Genomic DNA, 24,058 nt, shown 5'->3' on the forward strand with positions numbered 1-24,058 from the left:
CAACTGAGTTTTTGGGCTTGCTTCTTTTCTCAAAGGTTGCCCTCAAGTTTAAATGAGAGCTAATTTGGGGAAATCTTACACCTGGGTTCAAAGCAGATGTTCACATGGGCTTCAGTGTACAATAATTGATGAATTTATACATCCGTGGAGATGTGCTTATGTCAAGTTATTCTTCCTTGTGCCTCACAGATGAAGCTTCACCATTGCTAAAAATCCTCACGCTCCACAAAAACTCCTTGGACACAGCAGCACCATCAGGCATTGTGTGGGTACAGGGTTGGGTTCTCCCTGAGGGGCCGCTTCACCACCTGCACACTGCTCCTGGGGTCATGGGGAAACTGTCCCAAGCTCAGGAAGGCATCTCCTGCTTTTGATCCCTTCCCTCACTCTCTTTTGAGTCAGTCTGAAAGCAAATATTAAGAGATTTCCAGATTAGTGTCCCCAGATACACTCCCTTTATGCATATGAAATAGTTCCTTCTCCCTTAATAACATCCTTCGTGAGCCATGTGAAGGTATGCTCCCTCATTTTATCTCATCCATCTTCCTCTCCTTCGCTGCCGACGTTGTTTGCTTTTGTACAACCACAGAAAAACTGAGCCACTTGCATGGCTCTTGCCTTCCCTTTTGGTCACCAGTATCAGCCCAGTATCACCAGTATCAAAGCTTTTTGAAATCTGACAGCCAAGCTGGCAGGACACCAGGTTCTTTTCTGCTAAAACATCCATCAAGAGGGGAGGAGATTCGGTCATGTGTAAAATGGGGCCAACAACCGTTACTAAACCACTTCAAAAAGGTGTTTTTGAAGCTCTGCTGGGCTCTAACACTCCCTTGCTGACCAAATTCAGTGTGGTCAAATTCTGCGTGTCCAGAAATGAGAAGAAATTTCACTGAAAACCAAGGCAGCTCCAGCTTCTACCAGCAGCAGTCTTGTCCCCTTGAATTGTATTTTTTAGGGTAAAATTTGCAGAATTTAAACCATTCAGCTCCTGAAGGGCATATGATACTCCTTTACCTTACCTTCTGCCAAACACAGTTTCAGTCTGAGAAGGACCAAATTCTCCTGCATTTTATGGAACCATTTAATAAATTCAGATCAGCCAATTAATCAAACCCAATTCAATGCAACAAAGATGCAAGGCCACAAAGACTTAAGGGCAACATCATAGAATCACTGAATGGTTTGGGTTGGAAAGGGCCTTTTAAGGGTCATTTAGTCCAACCCTCCTGCCATGGGCAGCGACATCTTCAACTAGATCAGATTGCTCAGAATTCCATTCAACCTGGCCTTGAATGTTTCCAGAGGTGGGTCATCCACCACCTCACTGGGCAGCCTGTGCCAGTATTTCACCGTCCTCACAGTGATGATTTCTTCATGTCTGATCTAAATCAACTCTTTCAGTTTAAAGCCATTCCCCCCTTGCACTGTCACTCCATACTCTTGTCAGAAGTCCCTCCCCAGCTTCCTTGTGGGCCTGTTAGGGGAGGGAGGTAAATAACTGAACCTGACCACCCTGTATGCACCAGAGAGCTTCTTCACACATGAAGATCCATTTCCTCTCCACATCAGCACACATGTGATCCTGCCTCAGCTGCCATCACTGGCTCCATCCTAGGTAGAAAATTAACAGCAATTCCACAAAGGGAATGGAGAAATCATCAAACGCCTTTGCAGAAGGATGTAACAAAGAGCTCGATCCCACAGCCTTCCTGTTAGAGGCTTATTGACTTTATTGGGAACACACATCTAGGTAGTGGCTCAGTATCTGGCCCTTTGGAAGTCTGGAATTGAGGACCCCGTTGCCCCACTAACAATTAGCATTCTGTTTACAAAACCCAGCAGAGTCAGTAAGAATAATCATTACAAAACATGCTCAGACTGTGATTCCGGTTTAAGTTAATATAATTTTAATGAGTTCTTCAGAAAAAGCCTGGCACTTATGGAAAATTTCCTTAATTAATATCAGACCCTAAATTAGTAATAAAAAAAAGCCCTGAATATCATTTGGTCTCAAGCTGGAACTAAAGTATGTTTTGGCATCATTACTAACTGTTAGCAGCAAGTTCTGGAAACAGATGCAAATCTTGATATGTGTCCTAAATATAAAACACATTGCAAAAAAAGCTCAGATAAAAATATATCTATACATCCACATATATTTGAGTGTGCTATTTCCTGCCTGTATCAGCAACAAATTTATTCCATTTCAAAACATTCCACTTGTTTCTTTTCAGTATTTTTAAAAATCCCTTATTTCAGGAATAAAACTCCTTCCCTCTGCCTTCATTCTTCCTGTTTATTTCCTCTCCCAACAGCCGTTTTAAGTAAATGAAAAGGGCTTAAAGACACACATTGTAACATTCAAACATCTGAAAATCAGCCCGCTTGTTTTACCACCTAAATATGGGCATAGGTGCCTAATTTGAGGCCACCCACACTAGAAAAATTTGAGGTAGGGATCATGCAATGCATCTTCTGGACAATTACTCCAATGAGAGATTCAACCCAGTGGAGAGGCTGCTACTGAAAGCCCACAGAAGAGTGCCAAGGTGCTGAGATTCCCAGGTGGCACCAAGTGGGCAGGAGACTAAAAATGGAAAATCTGCGGTAAACAAAATAAATAGAGCCACTGAAAAATAAAGAAAAAAAAAAAAAAAGGAAGGCAAGTTACAAGTTTAGGGAAGGCAGCAAAATGAGTGGGTTGTTTCTGAAGACCTGAGCTCCCCCAAGTTCTTTACTTCGCCTTGACTCAGTTTCACCTCGCAGGGAAAGCATTGAACATTAGCAAGGGGAAATGGAGACAGAGACAACCTTGAGTCTTTCAGCTTCCATTTAATTAAAAAAAAAAAAGAAGAAGAAGACAGAGTGAAAATTGTTATAGTCACCAAGAAAAACATCCCAGCATAGCGAGTGCACCAGAAACCAAGCTGGCTTCTTGGGTTTGCCAAGAGCCTGAGACAATATTGCTGAAGCGTGAACTGCTCATTCATTGCAGGGGCTGCTCACACCAGGGCCATGCTGGCAATAGCCACAGCATTAACTGTTTCTCTGCTTCCCAGAGCACACAAAGAAGAAAGGAATTGTATTTTGGAGACAGCACTAATGCCTTCTCTTATGAAAGGTCCTGTCCTGAAATGTGCGTATTGCCCACAATATTTAATCAAGTTAACAGGAATTAAGGGATGAAAGCATAGCTACTTCCATGGCCACAGTTTCTACTTAGTTGCTGTAAGGTTTTCTGAGCTCCTTAGGAGAAGAAACAACTTTTATTTCTAAAAGTTGTTTCAAAGACCAAATTCCTCCCTAAAGGAAAAATCCTTGTTACAAAAATCATGTGAGTACATGACACTAGCGAAATCCAAGGTAATTCAGATATAGGGTGAGAAACCCAAAATGATAACCAGTACAAGACCCCAAGAAAAATAAAATCCCATCACAGTCAGCCTCTTTCTCATTGACATACAAACACTAAATCCAGAGGTTCAGCTGGAGCTGCTTCCATTACATGTGGTTTTTTATTACATGATTTTTCTGCTAACAAGAATGAAAATCAAATTGTGTAAAATAACAGTATTGCCCCTGATTAGGGCATGGCTGGCTTTACATTTATACTTGCCAGCCATCAGTGAGCTGGGGGAACACGAAGATTTCTTAAATTTTAATTTGTGATGAGGGTCCAGGATGGCCCAAAATATTGTGGTGATTTATCTACAGAGTGAGACGAATTAATGGGAAAGTTTGGCCATACACGAACTAGCAAACAGGGTCAGGGCATATTCTCTGGCTCTCAATCCAGTCAGGATGGTCTGGCCACAGATGTAATGTTAAATCCTGGCTCCATAACGGGGTCGCTGACTCTGAGCCGCCCACAGGAACAGGTTCAGGACTCTGCTCATTTCCAAACCACAGTTGGGACCTGTTTGTGACCATGCTGGCCAACCCCACTCAAAACCAGCCTTGCTGACAGTTTAACAGTACTGATGTTTAACAGTCCAGCCCTACCACTGTGTAATTTATTGGTGAAGACACCACTTTCTGGCCATTTTAGTTCAGAGGGAGAGGTCTGCAGACTTTTGTTTAGGGGCTGATCCCAGCATCTCCCTCATCTACCTCAACATGCCCCTACTCAATGACACCGTAAATATAAAGACAGCAAAGTCCACCCTGCATGCTGTGGGGACTCCAGCTAGTGGGACAGCAGTCTCTGGGCATGGTGGCGCATCCCCAACTGATAAATATCTAGGAAGAACGCAAGCCCAGGGCTGGAAAAGGCAGGTTTGGTGATTTGTCCTACTATTTAGATTCAGTTTTAATTTTCTCATTTGTCATATGGCATCTGTTAGACACAGACAGGATCTTCCACAGTCAGCACTGAATGTGTTTGCGGTACACCTGCAGGACAGGTCCTCCAGCATCTGAAGATCTTCACCCTGCAAGTCTCTCTCAAAGGTGAAGCAAAGAGACTCGTGTTTAGGCAGAAGGGGGAGTAGGTCCAGGAAAAGTGTAGAGGAAGATAAAGCCTTCCCATCTTCCCCTTCTCAGGATTCTCAACAAAATTAAAATCAAGCTCAAACCCTGCAACAGCGGAGAAGGTCGAGGTCAGGGTGAGGTAGGGTTAAACCAGGACTAGAATGTAATTAGGCTGTGATATGCATATGTTTACGGGACAGTTAAATTGTCTCTTAAATCACCTCAGCAAAGGCAGACTATCAGATCATACGTGCCTGTACTTGAACTACTCACCTAGGTTCGCTTCAGAGACAAACAGGCTCTTCCCAGGCACTGCCAAGGACCAGCACAGAGCACCTGCAGACCCGTCAAGTCCTGAAAATGCCAGTTTGTCCCCACTGACTCAAAAGGGAGTTGAAGGTGAGTGTCTCAGGAATGAATGTCTGCCCTGGGGACATCTATACCCACCCCTCCTTCACCTGCCTGGGAGCAGCCCTCTTGTGACTGCAAGAACAATTCGACCTGTACTCCCTGCTCTGAATCTTCCATGTGGGGAGGACTTGCTGGATCAGCCCCAAAGTGTTATGTAAAATGGCTGTGATGTGTATATTTATATGAATCATATACATTAATTACATAATAGTCACCCATGCTCCCCATCCCACATGCACTTTGGTTATGCATAGGACACAAAGACTGAGTGCATTCACTATGAACCATGAAATAAGACTACATCCCTCAGGCAAAGTCTCTCTAAAATGACCCTTTTCTTATATTCCCATGGCTTCCACTACAATATTATTTAATTAAGAATATTAACGTGCTGGGCCACCAACTTTCACTGTCTTCTGGGGAAGTCAGAGCAGACAGACATTTTAATAAAACATGGGGAATCCTGCTCTTTTTATGACTGAGTTGGAATATTAAGGTAAGGCAATTTCATGGCATCATAAACTTTTTTTTTTTTTGTTCTTGATATGAATGTGAAACTTCTGGACCAGAGAGATCATGGGTTCAAAAGCTGCATGTGTGATGCCAGATAATCTTTTTTTTGCTTTGCTTTTCAGCTCATGCTGTTGAGCACTGCCCAAATACCTGGGACATATCATTATTTGTTGTAGAGCAGTGCAAACAGAGCACTGATCCCCATTTGGAGAACAGAAGATGAACGCTTGCAGTTTGGCAGCCACGGGCACACATGTGCACGTGCCTGCAGCACGCATGCAAACCTGCCAGTTGTGCAAAGCAATCATTCGAGACACTGACACAACCAGTTCAGCTGCATTGCAGCAGCTGTCTGAGGAACTCCTTGGGGTTGCAGCCTGCTGCCCTTTTCTCCTCTCCCATGGGATGAGGAACTGCATGCACTGCTACGGCAGTGGCCGATCACCTCCTGTCCTGCAGCCCCAAGCCTCTTCTGATGCTCAGCCTAATCTGGGGTTGAAACATAGGCAACCTCATGACCAAGAATCATCGGGTCCAACCCAGCAGCACCATGTTCAACATTAAACTGTGTCCCTAAGGGCCACATCCATGTGCCTTTTGGACACTTCCAGGGATGGTGACTCCACCACTTCCGTGGGCAGCCTCTTCCAATGCCTGACCACCATTTCAGTGAAGAATTTTTTCCTAATATCCAATCCAAACATCCTCTGGTGCCACTTGAGGCCATTTTCTGTCATTCTGTCACTTGTGACTTGGGAGAAGAGCCTGACCCCCACCTGGCTGCCCCTCCTGTCAGGGAGTTGTAGAGAGTAAGAAAGCTCCCCCTGAGCCTCCTTTTCTCCAGGCTGAGCCCCCCCAGCTCCCTCAGCTGCTCCTCACCAGACTTGTGCTCCACCCCCTTCCCCAGCTCCATTCCCTTTTCTGGACACACTCCAGCCCCTCAATGTCCTTCCTGGATTGAGGGGCCCAAAACTGAGCACAGGATTTGGGGTGTGGCCTCAGCAGGGCCCAGCACAGCGGACAGTCACTGTCCTAGTCCTGCCGCCACACTACTGCTGATACAGGCCAGGTGCCATTGGCCTCCTTGGCCACCTGGGCACACTGCTGGCTCACGTATCCATCCCAAGATGGGGAAGAACATCACCTCTTTGGCCGTAGGATGAGTGTGTTTTTGGTCAAAGGAAAATGCTTAAAAGTAGCTCTTGAGGGCTGCCAGTGACAATAAAATCAGGAGCCACTTTTGCTTTATTGGATGGAATATTTTCAACATCTGGGTGAGAACAACTTTAGCAGTTGTCCAGGTAAAGCCATGGAGGCTTGTGGAAAGGCTGGGTGATGTGAAATCAGGGCAGATAGGAAGTTCTATGCCTGTAGGTGTGACAGCCAAGGCCTAAGGGGGAGGTTTTACTCATTTTTCCTCCTGCATGATGTTAAGCAACAGGCAGTAAATATGGCATTCATTAAAATGACCTTGTATACTTTTAACAGCCTCGATAATCAGATTTCTGCCACTGTATCGGAAAGCGACATTTTTACTCAAGGCCTTATAAAACTCTAATTTCTCCCTCATGCTTTAGAGACGCCTGAAGTTTGCTAAGGATTTTAGTGTTTCTTAGCAGTCATTTTCTACCCTCTTCAAAGTTCTGGTCTCTTTCTAAATACACATTAAGTAACTGAGTGGAGATTTGCATTTCTTTGACTGTGAGGGATAAACTGTTTGCTGTACGGGGCAACTTAAAACTTGCATTTCTCTCTCTCTTTTGACATGGGAGGGGTTGGATGCTGCCCTCCCCCCCTGTGGCACTGCCAGTGAAATCCTTGAGAGGCACTGTCAGGTTTGCAGCTGGGACTGCAATGTGCCTCCTTGCATCCTGAGCATCTGAGCGGGTCCTTTAGTCAGGAATGCCGCTCTCTAGTTCTGAGTAGAGCATTTCTATTCTGAATTTCTATTTCTGTCAGCAAACACTGCACACGACCTCTGGCACTTGTGCAAGATCAAAGCCCCCTTTTTCACTCTTGAACCTAACTGGAAGCAAGATCCCCACACTGGGAAAAGGTCAGGGCATTGCAGAGGCATCGCTCGAGCCCTGGAAAGATGAAGGACAAGAAGCACGAAGGCAACTGGCCATAGAGCACGGCAGGAAAGTTCAGTCCACGGCCACACAATGTACACAGCCAGGTCTTTTAGTCACTCTGCCTGTGCCCACATGCCAGGCACTCACGTCTGAATACACACAGACAAGCAAGGGCTGCAGGGCAAGCATGCGGCGTGCAGCTGCCAGGTCCCAGCCGAGCCTCTCCTGCAGGTATTGCCACAGGCACGATTGCAAAAATAACCCATTTGACAACACAGACCATCAGGAGGCTCTGACTCAAAGGGAACCTGTTTTGGGCCAAACAAAGCATTTCCTCAGCATCAAGATGATCGGGTTTTTGACCCAAGTCAGGGCATTGCATGGAGAGCCCGCAGGAGCCTGCTCCAAAACCCCCCAGCCCTCAGCCCACGTGGAGATCTTTGGCATCTCTGTGAAGGCAGAGTGCACGAGGGCTGCAGAGGGGTTTGCAGCTGTTTGAGAAATAACGCTTCCCTCCTCCAAGATGAAAGGAATCAAGGAGTCTACGCTAATCAAATCCTCCGTGCCTGCTGGCTGCAATTCAGCTTGACAGGGATGCAGCTCAGTGGAGTGATCAACATCTCCAGTGTTGTGAGCTTGGTGGAAGGGGAAAACACGACAGCAAGAAATTCACCTGGCTGGGAGTCAAACAGGTGTATGGCAGCAGCATCCAAGATTATAATAATATCTTGCAAACATGCAAAAAATAGATGTAATAAGACTGATTCTTTGGTTTTCATTAATGAATCATAAAGGCTCTCTTTATATTACACATGGTTTTTTGGCATACGCTGCTAATATTTCCACACTTGCAAGGTTGGAGTTTTAATACTGAGCCTCCCTCCCCTAAGGTTCCTCATTTTTGGCAAGAGGTACAAGGTGACTGTGTGCCATGACAGGCTCTCTCTTACTTTGGGGCAATCAGATTACTTTACACAGATGGTTTTATCACTGACACCATTAGAGGTGAATTGTGCAATATATAAATGTGCATTTGTTTGGTAAAAAAAAAGTCTCAGTTCCTCACTGCTGTCTTGTCTATGTTCCTAAATGTATTTCCTCTCTCCTGCATCATTCCAAAACACAATTTGTCCAATCTTTACCTTAAAGTGACTCAGCTTGTTTCTGATAGGCATCTTAAGTACATATTAACTAAGGAAACAGGCTTTCTTGAGCTACTGGATTGAAATGCAGGAGAATGAACCTCAGCCTTAACTACTGAAGAAATAAAGGCATCTATTTGTCAGGATGCCTAACAACACACACACCACCAAAGTAAAGCACCAACAAATAGAGAGTATAACATTTACGTTAAAACACAGAATCACAGAATAGTTTGGGTTGGAAGGGACCTTAAGATCATCTTGTTCCAACCCCCTGCCATGGGCAGGGACACCTTCCACTAGACCAAGTTGCTCCAAGCCCCATCCAACCTGGCCTTGAACACTTCCAGGGATGGGGCAGCCACAGCTTTTCTGGGCAACCTGTGCCAGTACATAATTACATGCAAGTAAACATCCTTTTGTAGGGGAAATAAAAAAAAAAACCAAACCAAAACCTAGAGAATTTGTTCAAAGAATCATGTTCACAATTTAAAAATAATCTGATCTGAAATGGATTTAAAGTCATTTGAGAGATACATGCTCAGAGCAACATAGCAGCTCTTCCATGTTGAAAAAAAAGGGATTTTGAATCCTGCCTGCAGTGCAGGAACCCTGGTACCACTGCTGAGGTTTGCTCTCCTTGCCAAGGTTTGTCTGAGGCCACGGAGGCAGCTGCTGCCAGTCCTGTTCCTCTCTGCATAATTGTTTTAGGCAAAACAGAGTCTTTACCTGAGAGGCGTCTGGGCACATCGGTAATGGCTGGAAGTCCTGTGCCTCGAGTGGAGGACAGGGGAGTTGTGGAGTGAATGGACGGTGAAGTCATCTGGCTCAAGTAGGATGGGTAAGACTGGTCATAGGACCATGGCGGGGATGACTGCGCCTGCCTGGGGTCTAGGGGGAAAAAAATCAAAAAAAAAAAAGAAAAAGAGAAAATTTTTTTAAAAGGAAGAAAAATTTTAAGGTATCAACAGCCTAATTGAAAGAAGTGGGATTACTGAACATACACACATCAGTGCTATGAGGAATGAGAATGCAATGAAACACAACTTGCTCCTCAACGACTCAACCCTTTCAAGTCTCTCTCTGTACTTTTCCCTCCTCAGAATAATTTCTGTGGGAAATGAACAGACCAGAGAGCAGGGTTTTAAAAATCTAGAAGTTGTGCTGCAAACTCCTGGTGTCTCTCTTCCAACATGTTATAGCAAGAGTTGCCAGTCCTCAAAGAGTCAGAAAGAGAAGCAGACAGCAAGGATGAGCCCCAGGTCTGATCTTAGGAAGTGGACTTCATGGAATCATAGAATCATTAAGGTTGGAAAAGTCCTCTAAGACCATTGAGTCCAACCATTAACCCAGCACTGCCAGGTCCACCACTAAACCATGTCCCTAAGCTCCACAGCTACATGTTTTTTGAACACTTCCACGGATAGCGACTCCACCACTTCCCTGGGCAGCCTGTTCCAAAGCCTGAACAACTTCTGAGTGAAGAAAATTTTCATAAGATCCAATCTATATCTCCCTGGCACACCCTAAGGCTGTTTCCTTCAGAGGTGGGGAGACTCTACGGTCAGCACTTGGCACAGCTGTCAAGCTGTTATCCAGTTCAAACATCACACAATACTGTTTTCAGTGCTGAAAATACTAGCCAAGGAGAAAAATGTCATTATTCTTATCAGCATCCATCAAAAAATGTCACATTTGGATGCTGGCCCAATTACCTACAGTCCCCTCAATTACAAAATATGAAACCAAATGGTTTGGTATAACTATCGGAAGCTAATGATAACTTTTGATGTATTTGCAACATCAAAATGATTTTAAGGAGGAAACGATTTTAAGGATAAACACAGCTTAATTTTTGCTGAAGGACTGGTGGAAAGAGACCTAGATTTGCTCACTTATGTTTGGATTTATAAACTATTTACTCTCAGTTAATATCTGATGATAAAGATGCCACTGAATACCTCATAAATTATGATTTTTATTTCTTTACATCAATAAAAGCAATACACTTTCAACCCCAAAGTTTGTTTTGGGCACTGCACAATAAACAGAAAACTATCTCTGAACCAGCTCATAGAAATTGTAGAACATCCCTTCAAATCCTGCCCAGTATTTTCAGGGAAGCACACCAAGTCCATTCAGTTTGGAGAACCTGCTCTATCAAAACACTGTGCTAAAGCCCTGCTTTGAAGACAGCAATGTGACAGCCACATGTCATAAGAAAAGGCTCTTTTTCAGGAAACTCAACTTTTTTTTCTTTTTTTAACTCCTTTCCCTGCTTTTCCACACAGCAAAACCTTGTAGCTTCAGCTACTTCTTGTTTATTATTTCTCTTCAGACATGATTTGTTTGAAGAGATGTCTGGAAAGCAGATACTTCCTTGAAGCAAAATAACCATATAGATATATATAAAAAAAACAACCTTCCAATTTAATTTTAAGAGGATTTTCCTGGAGTTTGCCATGTATATTAGAGCTGAGTAATATAAATGGTTAACATAAACTTCTCAGAAATCCAAAGGACACTTGATCATTAAATGTAATGAACTTCTTTGTTTTAACAATTTCAAGGCCAGGGTTGTATAGATTGGCACAGGTTCAAATCTGACTGACTGCTCATTGTTACATCTGATATTGACATATTTCTCTGCCTCATTCCACTACGATAATTCACCATTCAGTCAATGGTAAATGATCTTCAACTGGGAACAGAAAGCCTAGGCTAGCTGGGAAAACAAGCTTAAAATTAATGGTGTGTTAGGAGCACAATCTCAAATCCAAGATCCTTCAAACTCCAGGAGCTTTTCAATCTCTACTTCTGAATCGAAAACAGAGTCCCTTGAAGTTTTAGGTTTAGCTCCAATGCTAGGAGGAAATAACATAGCAGGTAAAGACTGGGAAAAAAATCATAGCAGAGGATATTTTTACGTAAGTTTGGTCTAAGATGGTGGAAATTTCAGAAAAAGACGTGCCTTTCTGGAGGCTCATGGCACTCCTGCTAGTGCAATCCTCATGGCACAAGAAGTCCTTGAGCACCTCTGGCACTCTAATCACTTTGAATACCCATGCTAGACTTGGTTTTACACTTAACACCCTTAATTCAACAACTGTGAATGTCTGTGTGGACACAAGAATGACAAATAGCAAAAAGTGGTTTTTCTAAGTCTCATGGGCTATTTCAAAACAGTATCACATATTGCACTGTGAGAAGCAGGATAAGGGGCTGGATGGACCATCACTTGACCCCAAAACATATCATATATTCTTGCAACAGCTACCTTAAATACATCAGTCTTCCGGGGAATAGGAAATAATGAAGAGGAAAATCTTTAACCAAATTGAACATTAGATGATTCATCAGAGCTCAGTGACTGAGGAGAAGGTCACAGTATGTCAGGCCAGAGGGTTACTACAATTCCTCCACACAAAGGCATGGCTGAGGTCATGGTCGAGGCAGGGTGGGAAATTTTGCCCAGGGGCTGACTGTCTTGAGATATTTTTGACCCGTTAGGCAACCGGAAAGTGAAGATACAAGTTTTACCAGATCCCAGAGCAAATGCCCTAAAGCCAACCCTTGCTGCCTGGTGGCGGTCAAGGTTTGCATGGATGTGAGAGAAGAGGGTGGTGAAACACCATCACCTTGCCAAGTCAAAGGTGACCTGTGAGCCCACAGGGCAAACATCACTGCTCAGCAGCATTGCCCAATCCGCAGTGAAAAATGCCACGAGGAAGAGCCCAAAGCTGCCTCCAATAGGCCCTGAAGGTAGACATCCTGTTCCTGTGGCACCCTCTGGTCCCACCAGGAGATGGTCTTTGCAATGGTGCTAAAGCAGTGACTTCAGCCACTGAGACTCACCATACCATCTCTTCTGGTCCCACACACAACCAAACATCCTGGGGGAAGGAGGGTGCTGGAGGCATGATAGGGATGTGTCAGCTGCCACAACAGTGCTTCCAGGGCAGATCCACATGGATACTTCTGAGGCAAACATGATGAGGCCCTTAGGAGGGTCACCTCCTCCTTGCTCTGGCCCAGAAGGGGTGGGATGACTATTTAACACATACTATTGGGGAAGAAGCTATGAGGTGATTTGTGAGAGGTTTTTCTTGGCCTCCTACACCACAGACCAGCTTCCCTACTGGCTCTGGCTGGTGGGCTCCCATGTGTCCACAGGGACCCAAAACACCACATGCTCTGCAGGCACGGCACATCTTCCCCATCACAAAAAGCCCAGAACAGATGAGAAACCTTAAAGCGCTGAGGCAGAGTGCATGTGGATTCCTCCCTAAAGGAATCCCTCCAAAACAAGGAAAAATACTTAATATAAAAATAAAATGAACTGCCCAGGAGAAAGCCCCCCACATTTCCATATTGCAGACATAGGGAAGGGCTAACAGAGCATTCAACTACAGTGAAGAAGTCAGAGGGCCACTCTGAGCTGGCATTTGCACTCGAACACTTTGGAGTGATTACTAAGAGCAGTCCTCCTTTTGTAAACATTTCTGTTATGCCTGCGTGGGTGTGAGGGGAAGTGCAGCTCTCAGCGTATTCCTTCACAGCAGGCATATCGTGGGTATGCTGAGACAGCCTGGGCACAGTTCAGCTGAAACAAATCAGCTGGGCGAGGCCTAAACTAATGCGCAAACAGTTCCATCCTGTTTGCACTTCCAGGTGAACCTCGACAAAGCAGGAAATACTGAGTATTGCATATTATTTTGTGTCTAGGTTTTGCTGTCACATTTATAGTCACAGGAGATATGCAGGCTTCTTGACCTTTATTGTCTCTGACTGATTATGTCAAATGGACTGTGGATATTGATGCTTAATGGACAATAAGAGTCCTTAAAAATTAGTCCAAGATTAGATGCACCACATAAAACTAAAATTAAAAAGGAAAGAATGAAAAAGCCTGTCTAGTGACCCATTCTCCCACCAGTGACATTGGCTCTCCAGTATCACAACTTCTCTTCTTCCAGCAGAAATCATCATAGGATTATACAACTGTTTGGGTCAGAAGGGACCTTAAAGATCATCTAGTTCCAATCCCCCTGACATGGGGAGGGACACCTTCCATGTTCTGAAGTGTCAATGGAGAGAAGAAAAAAACTGCAAATATCCCCAAAGAACAAGTTTTTCCAATACTTTGGCATTGGACTGTGAAGCACACTAATTTTCTATAGGAGAAAAACCAATTCCCCGTTTTCCAAGCTGAGTTACATGACCAGAGCATGATCACAGGCTGGCAGCTCCTCAGTGTACTGTCTATAACACCCAGACATCACATGCATCATACTCTCATTTAAACCCAGCCATCAGCTCTAGTGCTGGCTGCTGCTGGTTGGATTAGTGCTACTGCCAACAGTAAAAAACAAACTGTCTGGAGCTATCTTTGGTAAACACTTAGAGCAAATATCCTCACTTCTGATCTTAACAAAGCCAAGATGACTTTCTGCATGAGTAACCCAACTATTGTTGTAACACCAACCCCCTCAGCAAAACAACAACAGCAAAATGCAACTTTTTTCTCTTCTCTAACTCTTTCATGGGTATCTTTGAAAGCCCAGGGCTTCATCTGAATTGTCCAGTTCAATCAACAAAGTCAAATCCAGTGGGGTTACACCCCAATGTACAGAAAAGTAATTGAGACCAGATTTTGGCCTGAAGAAGCTCTAAGCCCATTTCTCCTCCCATCCCTCCAACAGTCACATTTTTGAAATCCAAAAAAAAAGATCAACTCAACAAATCATGCCAGGAGGGCAGCTAAGTTTTAAAAGGGGGATGGGGGAAATAAAGTTAAAAGAATAATAAGAGGGACACAAGCTTTATGAAATTGAGGTCCACAATGGCAATTTGCCAGTCAACCAGAGGATGCAAACAATTTGCATAAAATAGAGCAGGCTGCAGATTCAGTTTACACTGTCCCTGAATCAGTCCCTGTCTGCCAGTGAAGATGTATCCCCTCCCTACCTTCCTTAAGCCAGCTTTGAAGACCTTAGATCTGCTTAAAAAATGATAAGAAATGGAAGCGTAACAACCCTGAAGTGCGTGGAGAGGGGGAAGAGGAAACGGGAAAAAAAGGTTTCACAGGACCTGCCTTTGAGGGCTGTTATTTCAGTGATGAAAGTCACAGGTTGCCTATAGATCAGCCAGTGCCACATTGGTGATGGAGCATGAAACCTCACTTAACTCCCACTTTGCTTTCCCTGCAGCCCAGGCGATGGGGTCCTCACACCGACCACATTCCTGCCATTACACCCACAGCTTTTCCCGGCCTACAGAAGCTAATCCTTACCAGTTGCATCTTAGAAAAACAAGTTTTTGTTGTCTCATACTAGAATCATCATACTGATGCAACAGCTCAGTGTCTGAACAGGAATGCAATTGGATACATGAGCAAGTTGCATGAGCCCGTTAGGGAAAGGGGAAAAAAATAAAAAAGCAAATATACCAGTAACCAAATGTGAATGGACAGGATTCCTGATTTATGGGAAGCAAGCAGGGTTCAAATTGGATCTGCACTGCCTCAGCAAAGGCAGCTGCTTATTGGACCATTTGTTTTTTAATCACCCTTCGATGTAGCTTTTGCTGAATCCTAGTTAAAATGCCATGTTGAATAAGGCAACTCTGTGCCTTGTCCTGCCACAGCCCGGTCCTGTGGTAGGTTAAGGACTGAGCTGTGATTTGTTCAACCTGTACTCTGATACTTCAGGAAAATAAACACAACCTAGACAGAGAAAAGAAATATAAGAGTGAACCCCAAAGTGCTGAGTTCTTTCAGACTCAGGTGTGGGTCAGCCAGGCTTTAAATAATATGTCTGTTTAATCATGCAATAGTTATGCAAGACCTCTAGTGGAATAAAGCAAAACGTTTATGTGCTTACTAGCAATAATATGGATTTTGTGTAGGAAACCAGTATTTACTGTTCAAGTTATTAGGAATTCATTATTTCCCTAAATAATAACTAGGTAAAGAGATAATGAAATCACAGCATTTCTAAAGGAATGCTTGGTTAATTCCAATAAAGGTAATAAAAAAAATCCTGTTTTTCAGAGAAGCGTCTATTCCCCTTTTAATGCATACCCAAGGCAGTGCTTATGTCAAGAAGCCAGTGGCATTCTGAGTATTCCACCACAGCACAGAAACTGGTGTCAGAGCACAGCCCAAACACCTCACTCCCCACCACCACACCAAACAGGGGGATGTTCAGCAATTTCCCACTCAACACCTGATCAAAGTGTGCCTTGTCCATGGCATCACCTTTGTCTCTCACTGACATGGTTTGTGTAGCGAAGAGTTTCCATTCATCCCACAAGAAGAATCCCAGAATAGGGACTGCCTGCAAAAAAGCATCCCAGCACTTTGGTGGAACATCAGAGCATGCTGAGCTTTACAGATTACAGTCAAGGTCTCAATAAGCACCAAAAAGCCTGGTGGGAAGCTAGTGCAATTCCCAGAGCTTGCATCCATGTAACATCCTCACATCAATCACCTTTTTAAATGGGATGGCCACCAGAGAGCAAATGGAGAGCTGGCTGTTGGACTTTTCTAAACTGAGGAGGAGGCAAGGGTGAGAAATAACATCACAAATACTGTATCAGACCATTTATTCACTACAGATTCCTCACCATTTTGGGCGAAATGAGAGCAATTTGGGATTCTAATGTATCGCATGACCTTGAGTTTATCCAACAATAAAAGCACGTAATCCATGAGAGATGGGAAATCCAGCCTGCCTCCCTTGGCTCAGCTCACTTCCCTCTGCCCTACCAGCACTGCATCTTCCCTCTCTTGATGAAGTCTCAGCTGGTGCTTTGAACTGCTGACTTAAATTTGCAGAGAAGGCAGGGAATGCCACACAGCTTTGTTTCCAGTCAGGCTTATTGAAAGCTCATCTGAAGTTTTCACCTCCCAGATCTGTAAATGCTGCTGCTGCCTCATAACGAGGCAGAGAAGTAGTCTATTAATCAAAGCCAGCAGAACATTTTCTACAGGAGGCATTTATGTGAAGGAGAGCAGCATATGAGGTTACACTTAGTTAGGAAGAAAATTACAAGGGGATCTCAGTTCTTGTGCTTCAGGGCATAAGCTGATCGCCAGATGGGGTCAGGAAGAATTTCACCCTCTTTCGTTCCTAGATATAGTGTTGCACAATAGGTAAACTATGGAGGCACAAGGAAGAAGGAAAAAAAAACCTGCTTATAGCCTGGATTTCCCCCCTGCTTTCTTGGGAACTATGTCTACAAATACTGCCAGACAGAAGAATTGGTTAGAAAAAAATACTGTGTTTTAGTTCGGCAGCTCTTACCCAGAAAATGGTATGCACAAGAACCCTGAATTCACATGTCCAATGAACAAAACACGAAGCCTGGCCAAAGAAACTGGAAGCTGGGGGGCAGAAAGTACCATGTAATGGGTACAATCAAGATATTTAATATATTATAAACATTTTAGTTAGACTTCTAGATCTCGGAGAACTTTGCCACAGCTCATGGGAACAATTTTTTTGTTGCAATTCCTTGAGTGCTTTGGGTTCAAACTAAATCACTTACTTCTCTTTCTTACTGCAAATTAATAAACTGGTTAAACTTAAAAAAAGAAGGAAAAGAAAGAAGAAGAAAGCCACAACACTTTGTTAAAACCGCTAAGTTTCAGCTGGTATCATGTCAAAACCACTTGAAACATGAAACTAGAAATCTTCCTAGGTTGACTCAAAGACTATGTCTCTACTAGGAGTGCTTTACCAGGAAAGGAATGCTGGTGTATAATACTGGCAAAGGCCTCTGCTGTGGATGCAACTGTAGCAGCAGAATTGAGTATTAAATTGGTCTAGGGAATTGAGCCAAGAGCTTTGTTGACAGACTTGCATCTAGGTGAAGTTCTCCAACAGTTCTAACAATTGGTCAGGGGTAACACCTCTTCACATCCTGGATAGACACAAACATGTCAGCACAAATTTAGAATCTAGAAATGCCCAAAGTTAGGTAGAAGTTGCTTTGAAATTCTTTTGAAAAATTTAACCAGCTCTGACTTCAGAAAAAAAACAACATTGGTTTATTTTGTAGGCTTCACAGTTTTGCTGCAAACTTCTGGCATAGCTGCAGTTAAACATCTTATTTCAGCCTTCTAATCTGTGACACATGGTGGGTTCTTTATGATTTCTCTCAGCACAGTGAAATCTGTCTCTCAGCATGCAATCATAAATGTTGCATACAACCCTAATGAGCAACCTTTGGAGATTTCTCCATAACCCAGTTCATTTATTGTAACCGTGGTCAGCACTGGTGGTGGAAGGAAACCACCATGTGAGAAGATTGTATTATTATCCCGATAAAAAGACCATTAAGTGCTGGCTGCTTCCCTTAACATGAGTGCAAAATAACAAGGCTGAATAAAAATGTTCATTCTATTATACTCTAATATGTACTATCGCAACACGGAGAAGCCAGAGCAGCATGGCATTTAGAATTTCACCAGATCCCTACTCAAATGACCTGGATTGACTATTTTAGATTTATGGCAAAAAGATATTTAAAAAAAAAAAAAAAGACATTTTCAGCTTCAAGCACTATAGCAAAATCCACTTCCCACCTAGCTTTGCTTGGAGAACATCCCCCACTTTGTAACAGCCTCTTTGACTGCAGCTGAGACACAAATATCCATAAGCAATTACTACCAATGCCTGTGCAAGTCAAACCTATGGTTCTGTCTCTTACCTGTAATCTGACTCTGTCCTTGTGGATTAAAAGGACTTGGTGCAGAGTTCAGAGAGGGCCGTGGGCTCTGGGTCGGGACCCCTACTCTCATACTGGGATGAGGAATGCGCCCTAAATCACTGAGGCGTTCAGAGAACAAACTAGGTTTAGAGTCATCAAGCTTCTGTCTGTGCCCTGGAAACAGCAAATCATAAAATAAAAGCGTTAATAACAAGATTTAGTAATTTAACACATCCCCAAAAAACCCCAAAGTGGTCTTTAAGGACCTGTTATTAGATTTAATGGATCTTCAGGTATCTCAGTTACCCCCAATAACACAGAAACATTGTGAGGGGCTTGTGTTTTGGACATGTTTGCACTGGTGAAAGCCTTATCGAGCACAACTGTGCCCATACAGGGGTAACGTGTTACAATTTGGATCAAAATAAGCACTTCTCAGGACACCCACACAAGGTCTTTTTTTGTCTTTTTTTTTTCTTTTGCTGCTTTAACTACCCAGGGTAGTTAGAGAGGCAAATTTTCCCTTCCAGAAGCAAGCCTCATATGTACATACAACTTATCAACTGGGACAATTACTCCGTGCCTGGTTTATATGTTGTGGATTTTTGCTAAGAAAATGCAAGCTTTTCTTCTCCCCTTATTTTTTTTTTCTTTAACTCTGTCATAGTTAGTCATTAGCTTTCATTCCTCCGTGAGATTTTCCAAAAAGTAAATAGTCCCTGTCAGTTGAGAGGAGCGGTACACAAGGAAAGCCTCCAAGGCTGCTGGCCAGGACTGGGCCCTACACACCCTTGCATGGTCAGCCTTCCTCAGTGCTCCTACTGCACTCACTCAAAACAAGCCAGCTGCCCCTGGACATATTTGGAACACTCATTTAGGGGTGTCTTGCTGTCACAATATAAAGGGGAAAAACGGCAAAAGCACCAGAATGCCCCCAATGGTCCTGCTCATGTTGTCATTGAGTTGTATCAAGAGCAAAGGCTTTGCTTCTCTAATGGTTGTATTTTTACTCCTAGGTTTAATTTCTTTCCAAAGGAAGCTCCTTGTCCAATGATGCTCTCGAATGTGAGGCGCAGAAGCTGTTATTTCTATCATTCAGCACACAGAGAAACAGGCATGTATAGAGATTAAGGACAGGACTAATTTTACTTAACTTCAGCCATTCATAAATCAGGCATCTAGTCTAAACTCTTCTAATGTAGATTTCCTCTTTGGTTAATGGAAAGAAATAGCTACTTCCAGAGGGCAATTCATCTCATTTGTCTCTGACACTTGCCTTAAAATGGCATGATTCACCTCCTGAATTTACTTTCTCTTCCTTCTCTGATCAGAGAGGGAGCACACATGACTGGTTTAATTAGACACCCTCGCCATTAGTCAACGTTAAATGGAATGAAGCTTACCCTAAGTTACAGATCAAGGTCACACAAAAAGCCTCTGGCAGAGCTGAAAGGGGGCCCTTGACTGCAACCCAGAACCACATCTGCCTCCATCCCTCTAAGCAGTGCATGGCCACTGGCACAAGCAATAACTGGATAGGATATCTTAATGCTTTTAACAATAGGAAGGGTCCCTGGTAAGGTTTGGGCTTGAACCCTTCCAAATAATCACCAGTGGCTTGAGATAATCCATGTTGTCCCTCAGTGTGAACACAGCCATCTGTCTGGAGCCTACAATGGTTCAGCTCTGCAGGCATGAGAAGATTGTCCCATTAGTCTTTGGGCCATAGAACCAATTCCAACACTGTTTAATTTATTTTAGAAGCAGAAATGAGGCCACCAAATCTTGAGATTGAACTATCAGGCTGCCACTGCTAAAAAAAATGCTTTTTAGTAGTAATTCTCACCAGAGTACTGAGTACATGGGTTCACACCATCTAATTGGTACCACAGTGCCAACATGACACATAGGCAATGCAATATCCAAACTAAATAAATCCAAACTGGATTCAGAGAAATCATAGCTCTAGACAGAGAAGGATTCAGGTTGGGAGATGAGGGGAAACTTGATGGAATTTAACTTTGGAGAAACTTCTCTAGCAATTTAAAAAAATTTGTTAGTTGGCCCATAATTTGGTGCTTTGAAGTCTGGGTTTTCTCCCCTGTAATGACTCAGTCTAAAAGCATGGGGTAGGCAGGAGCCTTCTCCTTAAGGAGAAGGTGCTGCTCCATGTTAGAGCTGACATGCGTGGCTACTCTCTTCAGAAGGAAGGCATCCATCACTTTAAATGGGGATTGATTTTCGGTGGGCTTGTAAAAACTCCATAATAGCAGCTTAATTAACAGGGTCACATCCAAGCTATACTCCTTAGCATTATATTCTCAATCTATTTAAACTAAAACTTGTAGAAACTGGGTGCTGCTAAATCTGAAGAAACTACTTTCACATACACATGCAGTCAGTATTCTCTTGGGATTTCTCCATCTTCTTTTGCTCCACAATTTTTATGTATTTGCTTTTCTCTTTGCCAGTCATATTTTCCACTCTGTTTTTTAAGGGCATCTCCTTCCCCTCCCTTTTTCTGTTCTGCTCATTCCTAATCATGCTTTTGCAAATTGAGCAACCTGGTCTAGTGGAAGATGTCCCTGCCCATGGCAGGGGATTGGAACGAGATGACCTTTAAGGCCCCTTTCAACCCAAACCATTCTGGGATTCTGTGAAATTCAAGAGGGCACAAAATAAGGCAAACATGATCAGCCCATCTCTGGTCTCACACATCAAGGTTGATTTTAGCTGCAAATGAATCCACCCCCAAAGTGAATCTTATTTAGAATTTTTGTAGAAAAAACCCTGTGCTATGTTCATATAGTACCCTTTATAACTAAAGAATCACTAACAAACTAGTGTACAATCTATTTCAACTGTCTTCAGAAAACTCAATGAACACTTATTACATAGGTTACCACCACTACTGCACTAACCTGTGCCAGATAACCCCCATCCTTGTTTTCATCATGTCCTGTTTGGTCATACTTTATTTTTGAAAATAAGTAAAATTTTTTAAAATTTTAATTGTTAGAAATGTTAGTTAGCTTTGTTAGAAAAGAGTTTATACTTAATTACATGTATTATAGCAGAGCTCTGGATAGCAGAGCACTTTAGGATAGGCAGGAGGAAAAAAAGGAAAAAAAAAAGAAGAGGGGAAAAAAAGGAGAAGGGGGGTACAGAAAGAAGAAAAAAGATTTCCACATCTGGTTGAATTGAAATGATCTATAGATGTGTGAGTTTGGGTGTTACCACTCTCCCCCCTTCCCCCCCCCCAAAAAAAAAAAATAGGGAAAAGAGAGCTCTATGCACATCTGGAAGACCCCAGGCATCAATGGAACTGCAAGTCCCCAGAAACCAGCAAGGGGCCAAATCAAGACTTGCCTTCCCCTTCTGGACATTTAAAATTTAGAGTTGTAACATGGAGTCATGTTGTGACAAAGGGATCCACAGAAGGAGCTACAGTCCCCCAGTGAAATGTCCCAGGGAGACAAGATGACATCACAGCTTTGCACACTATGGGTTACTTTGCTATGATAAAGGCTCAGACGTGTTCACACTGAAAGTAAGCAGGAAACTCAACAAAACCTTTGTATTCAGGAGGTGCTCACAAAGGCGTGTGGGCAACTTAAATAAATCTCCTGCCTTGATTTCTGTGCAGAAAAAAAAATCCTGTTAAGTATGGAGGAGCCATGAGGTATGGGCTGAAAACACTCAAAAAAGACCTTCTGAGTAGCACATAAGCAGCAGCAATGAAATATGTGATACATGTTTAAAACTCATTCCACAAGCTGCTTTTCATCTCTCATTGATATATGTGCCCGTTGACAGAGAAATTCCTGATCCCAGGGGAGTGTGCTAAGAAAAGCTGTATTCCTCAGTCTCAGTACTGAGGCATAATTTTATTTCAGGAAAAAAGATTAGGGTAGCAAGTGTGGATAGCTGAGGGACAATCCATGATCTGCTGCAGCAGTGAGTACATTAAAAAGCAATATAAAAACTATGTGAAGAGTAGAATAAAATAGTGTTACAGCTATCCAAATGCCTGCAACACTGCATTTAGTGCCTGTTGCTCTGTTACAGAGATGAATTTGTAGAATGGATTGGGCTTAGAGGGAAAAAAAATGCTTATGGACATAAACAGTCTTGGATGTGAAATGTGGTCAAAAAAAATGGAAGCTGACCCATGAATCTCTGACTAAGGATGAGACCCAATGGCCACTGGAACAGATCAGGTCACAGGTGAGAAGATGGGAAAGAAATTAGAAAAATTGAGAGTTCATAGCCAATAGCTAAACAAGCTGTTCTTATTTGTCTGCTGGCAGAGTACAAAACAAGCTGGATATCAGAAATCCAGTGCTCACTCCAAAATAACAGGAAATATTCTGATCTTTCACCACTACTCAGCTGTTTCAAGCCAAACACCAACCTGAGTATAAGTTTCTGGAGACAGAAGCATTGTCATTAATCCTCTCCAGTGCCAATTTTGGCCATTTAACATGAATTAAACCAGAAAACAGTACTGAGAGAGTGCAATAAGGTCATGAAAACTGCAGCCAGCCAGTCAGTGCCTGTGCTGCTGCTTCTGCTCGCCAGCCCAGCACAGCCTCAGAACATGTTCATGTGGCCCAGGGAAGCTGATGTTCAATTATCACATCCCAGGCATGGCAGAAGATGTGAGGAGTCTTCATCTCCAGCTTAATCATTTCAGTTTAAACTAAGCAAAGGACTGTCTCCCAGATCAAAGCAAGGCAATCTCGAATCTGCTGGATGTGGTAACCGGGAAGGGACGTGAGCTCGTCTCTCATCACTGAACTTCCACCGCTCTGCTGGAGAAGGCAAGATGTAAATCGGGCTGTGGAAGAGGCTGACTTGCAGAATGTAAATGTGGTGTTGATGCTTGAAGATTTTTACCTCCTCAGGGAGGAGGAGTGTGCATTTTTATCTTTCAGCTTGTGGGTGTGGAACTGAAAACTAATCAGATTATGCTACACGTGGCCCTGCCAGATGCTGACACTCAGGGACTCCCTTTCTTTGTACCGTGTACACCACCCACCAGCTTTTTTGTGTGGTTTTTTTTTTTCCTGGTACCAAGGAGATCTGGTTACCAGATTTTCAGCAGATGCTTTTATGACTCTCCACTGGGTTAGCTATTTTCAGTCATCACCCAGCTCTATCTTTTTCTGGTTTTGCCTTAACAAGGAGAAGTATCGTGGGAGTCAGGTGACTCCACAAAAAGAGCCAAGGGAAGGCAGAAAGGTCATGGCAGTAAGAGCCCGGGTTGTCACCTGCTGGAGGCACATTTTCTGGGACATCCCAAGCAGAATGGAGGATGATGACCCATTGAGAAATGCCAGCATGGCTTCTGTTTGCTCTATGTCAGGAGTGCACTCTGTACCAGATAGTGAAGTTCAGAGTCATTCCGTGGAGTGACTACAGCTGGAAAAGGCAAACAAAATTCTTTGAACACCAGGGCTAGTAACCAAGGATTTCTACAGCTCTGGATTCAGTGAACCCAATGGAAAATGGAGTTTCCTTCAGGTTAACGGGTGGCAGAAAGAAGAAGAATCACCTAGTTCATGACCTGTGACTTTGTAGCCTGTGCACCTCTGCCTCTTGACTCCAAGAGAAACACAAGAGAGATCAAGAACCCAAATTTTGATTATTCCCACTGTTCTCCAAAGGTGAAGTGCTCTAAAAAGGTAAAGAGTGGGCACATTTTTTCCTACTAACCCTGTATATCTTTGA

At 43.3% G+C, this 24,058-nt stretch overlaps 1 protein-coding gene across 1 annotated transcript in view; it reads right to left on the minus strand.

Moving 5' to 3' along the window:
- The window catches only part of RUNX2 (RUNX family transcription factor 2), a 148,604-nt gene that overhangs the window by 16,662 nt on the left and 107,884 nt on the right, over positions 1 to 24,058 (minus strand). Inside the window, 2 exon segments of the mRNA XM_039568414.1 lie at positions 9,341 to 9,502; positions 18,326 to 18,499. Coding sequence (XP_039424348.1) covers positions 9,341 to 9,502; positions 18,326 to 18,499 — 336 coding nt within the window.

The sequence above is a fragment of the Corvus cornix genome, chromosome 3 (assembly GCF_000738735.6).
Source record: "Corvus cornix cornix isolate S_Up_H32 chromosome 3, ASM73873v5, whole genome shotgun sequence".
Lineage (NCBI taxonomy): Eukaryota > Metazoa > Chordata > Aves > Passeriformes > Corvidae > Corvus > Corvus cornix.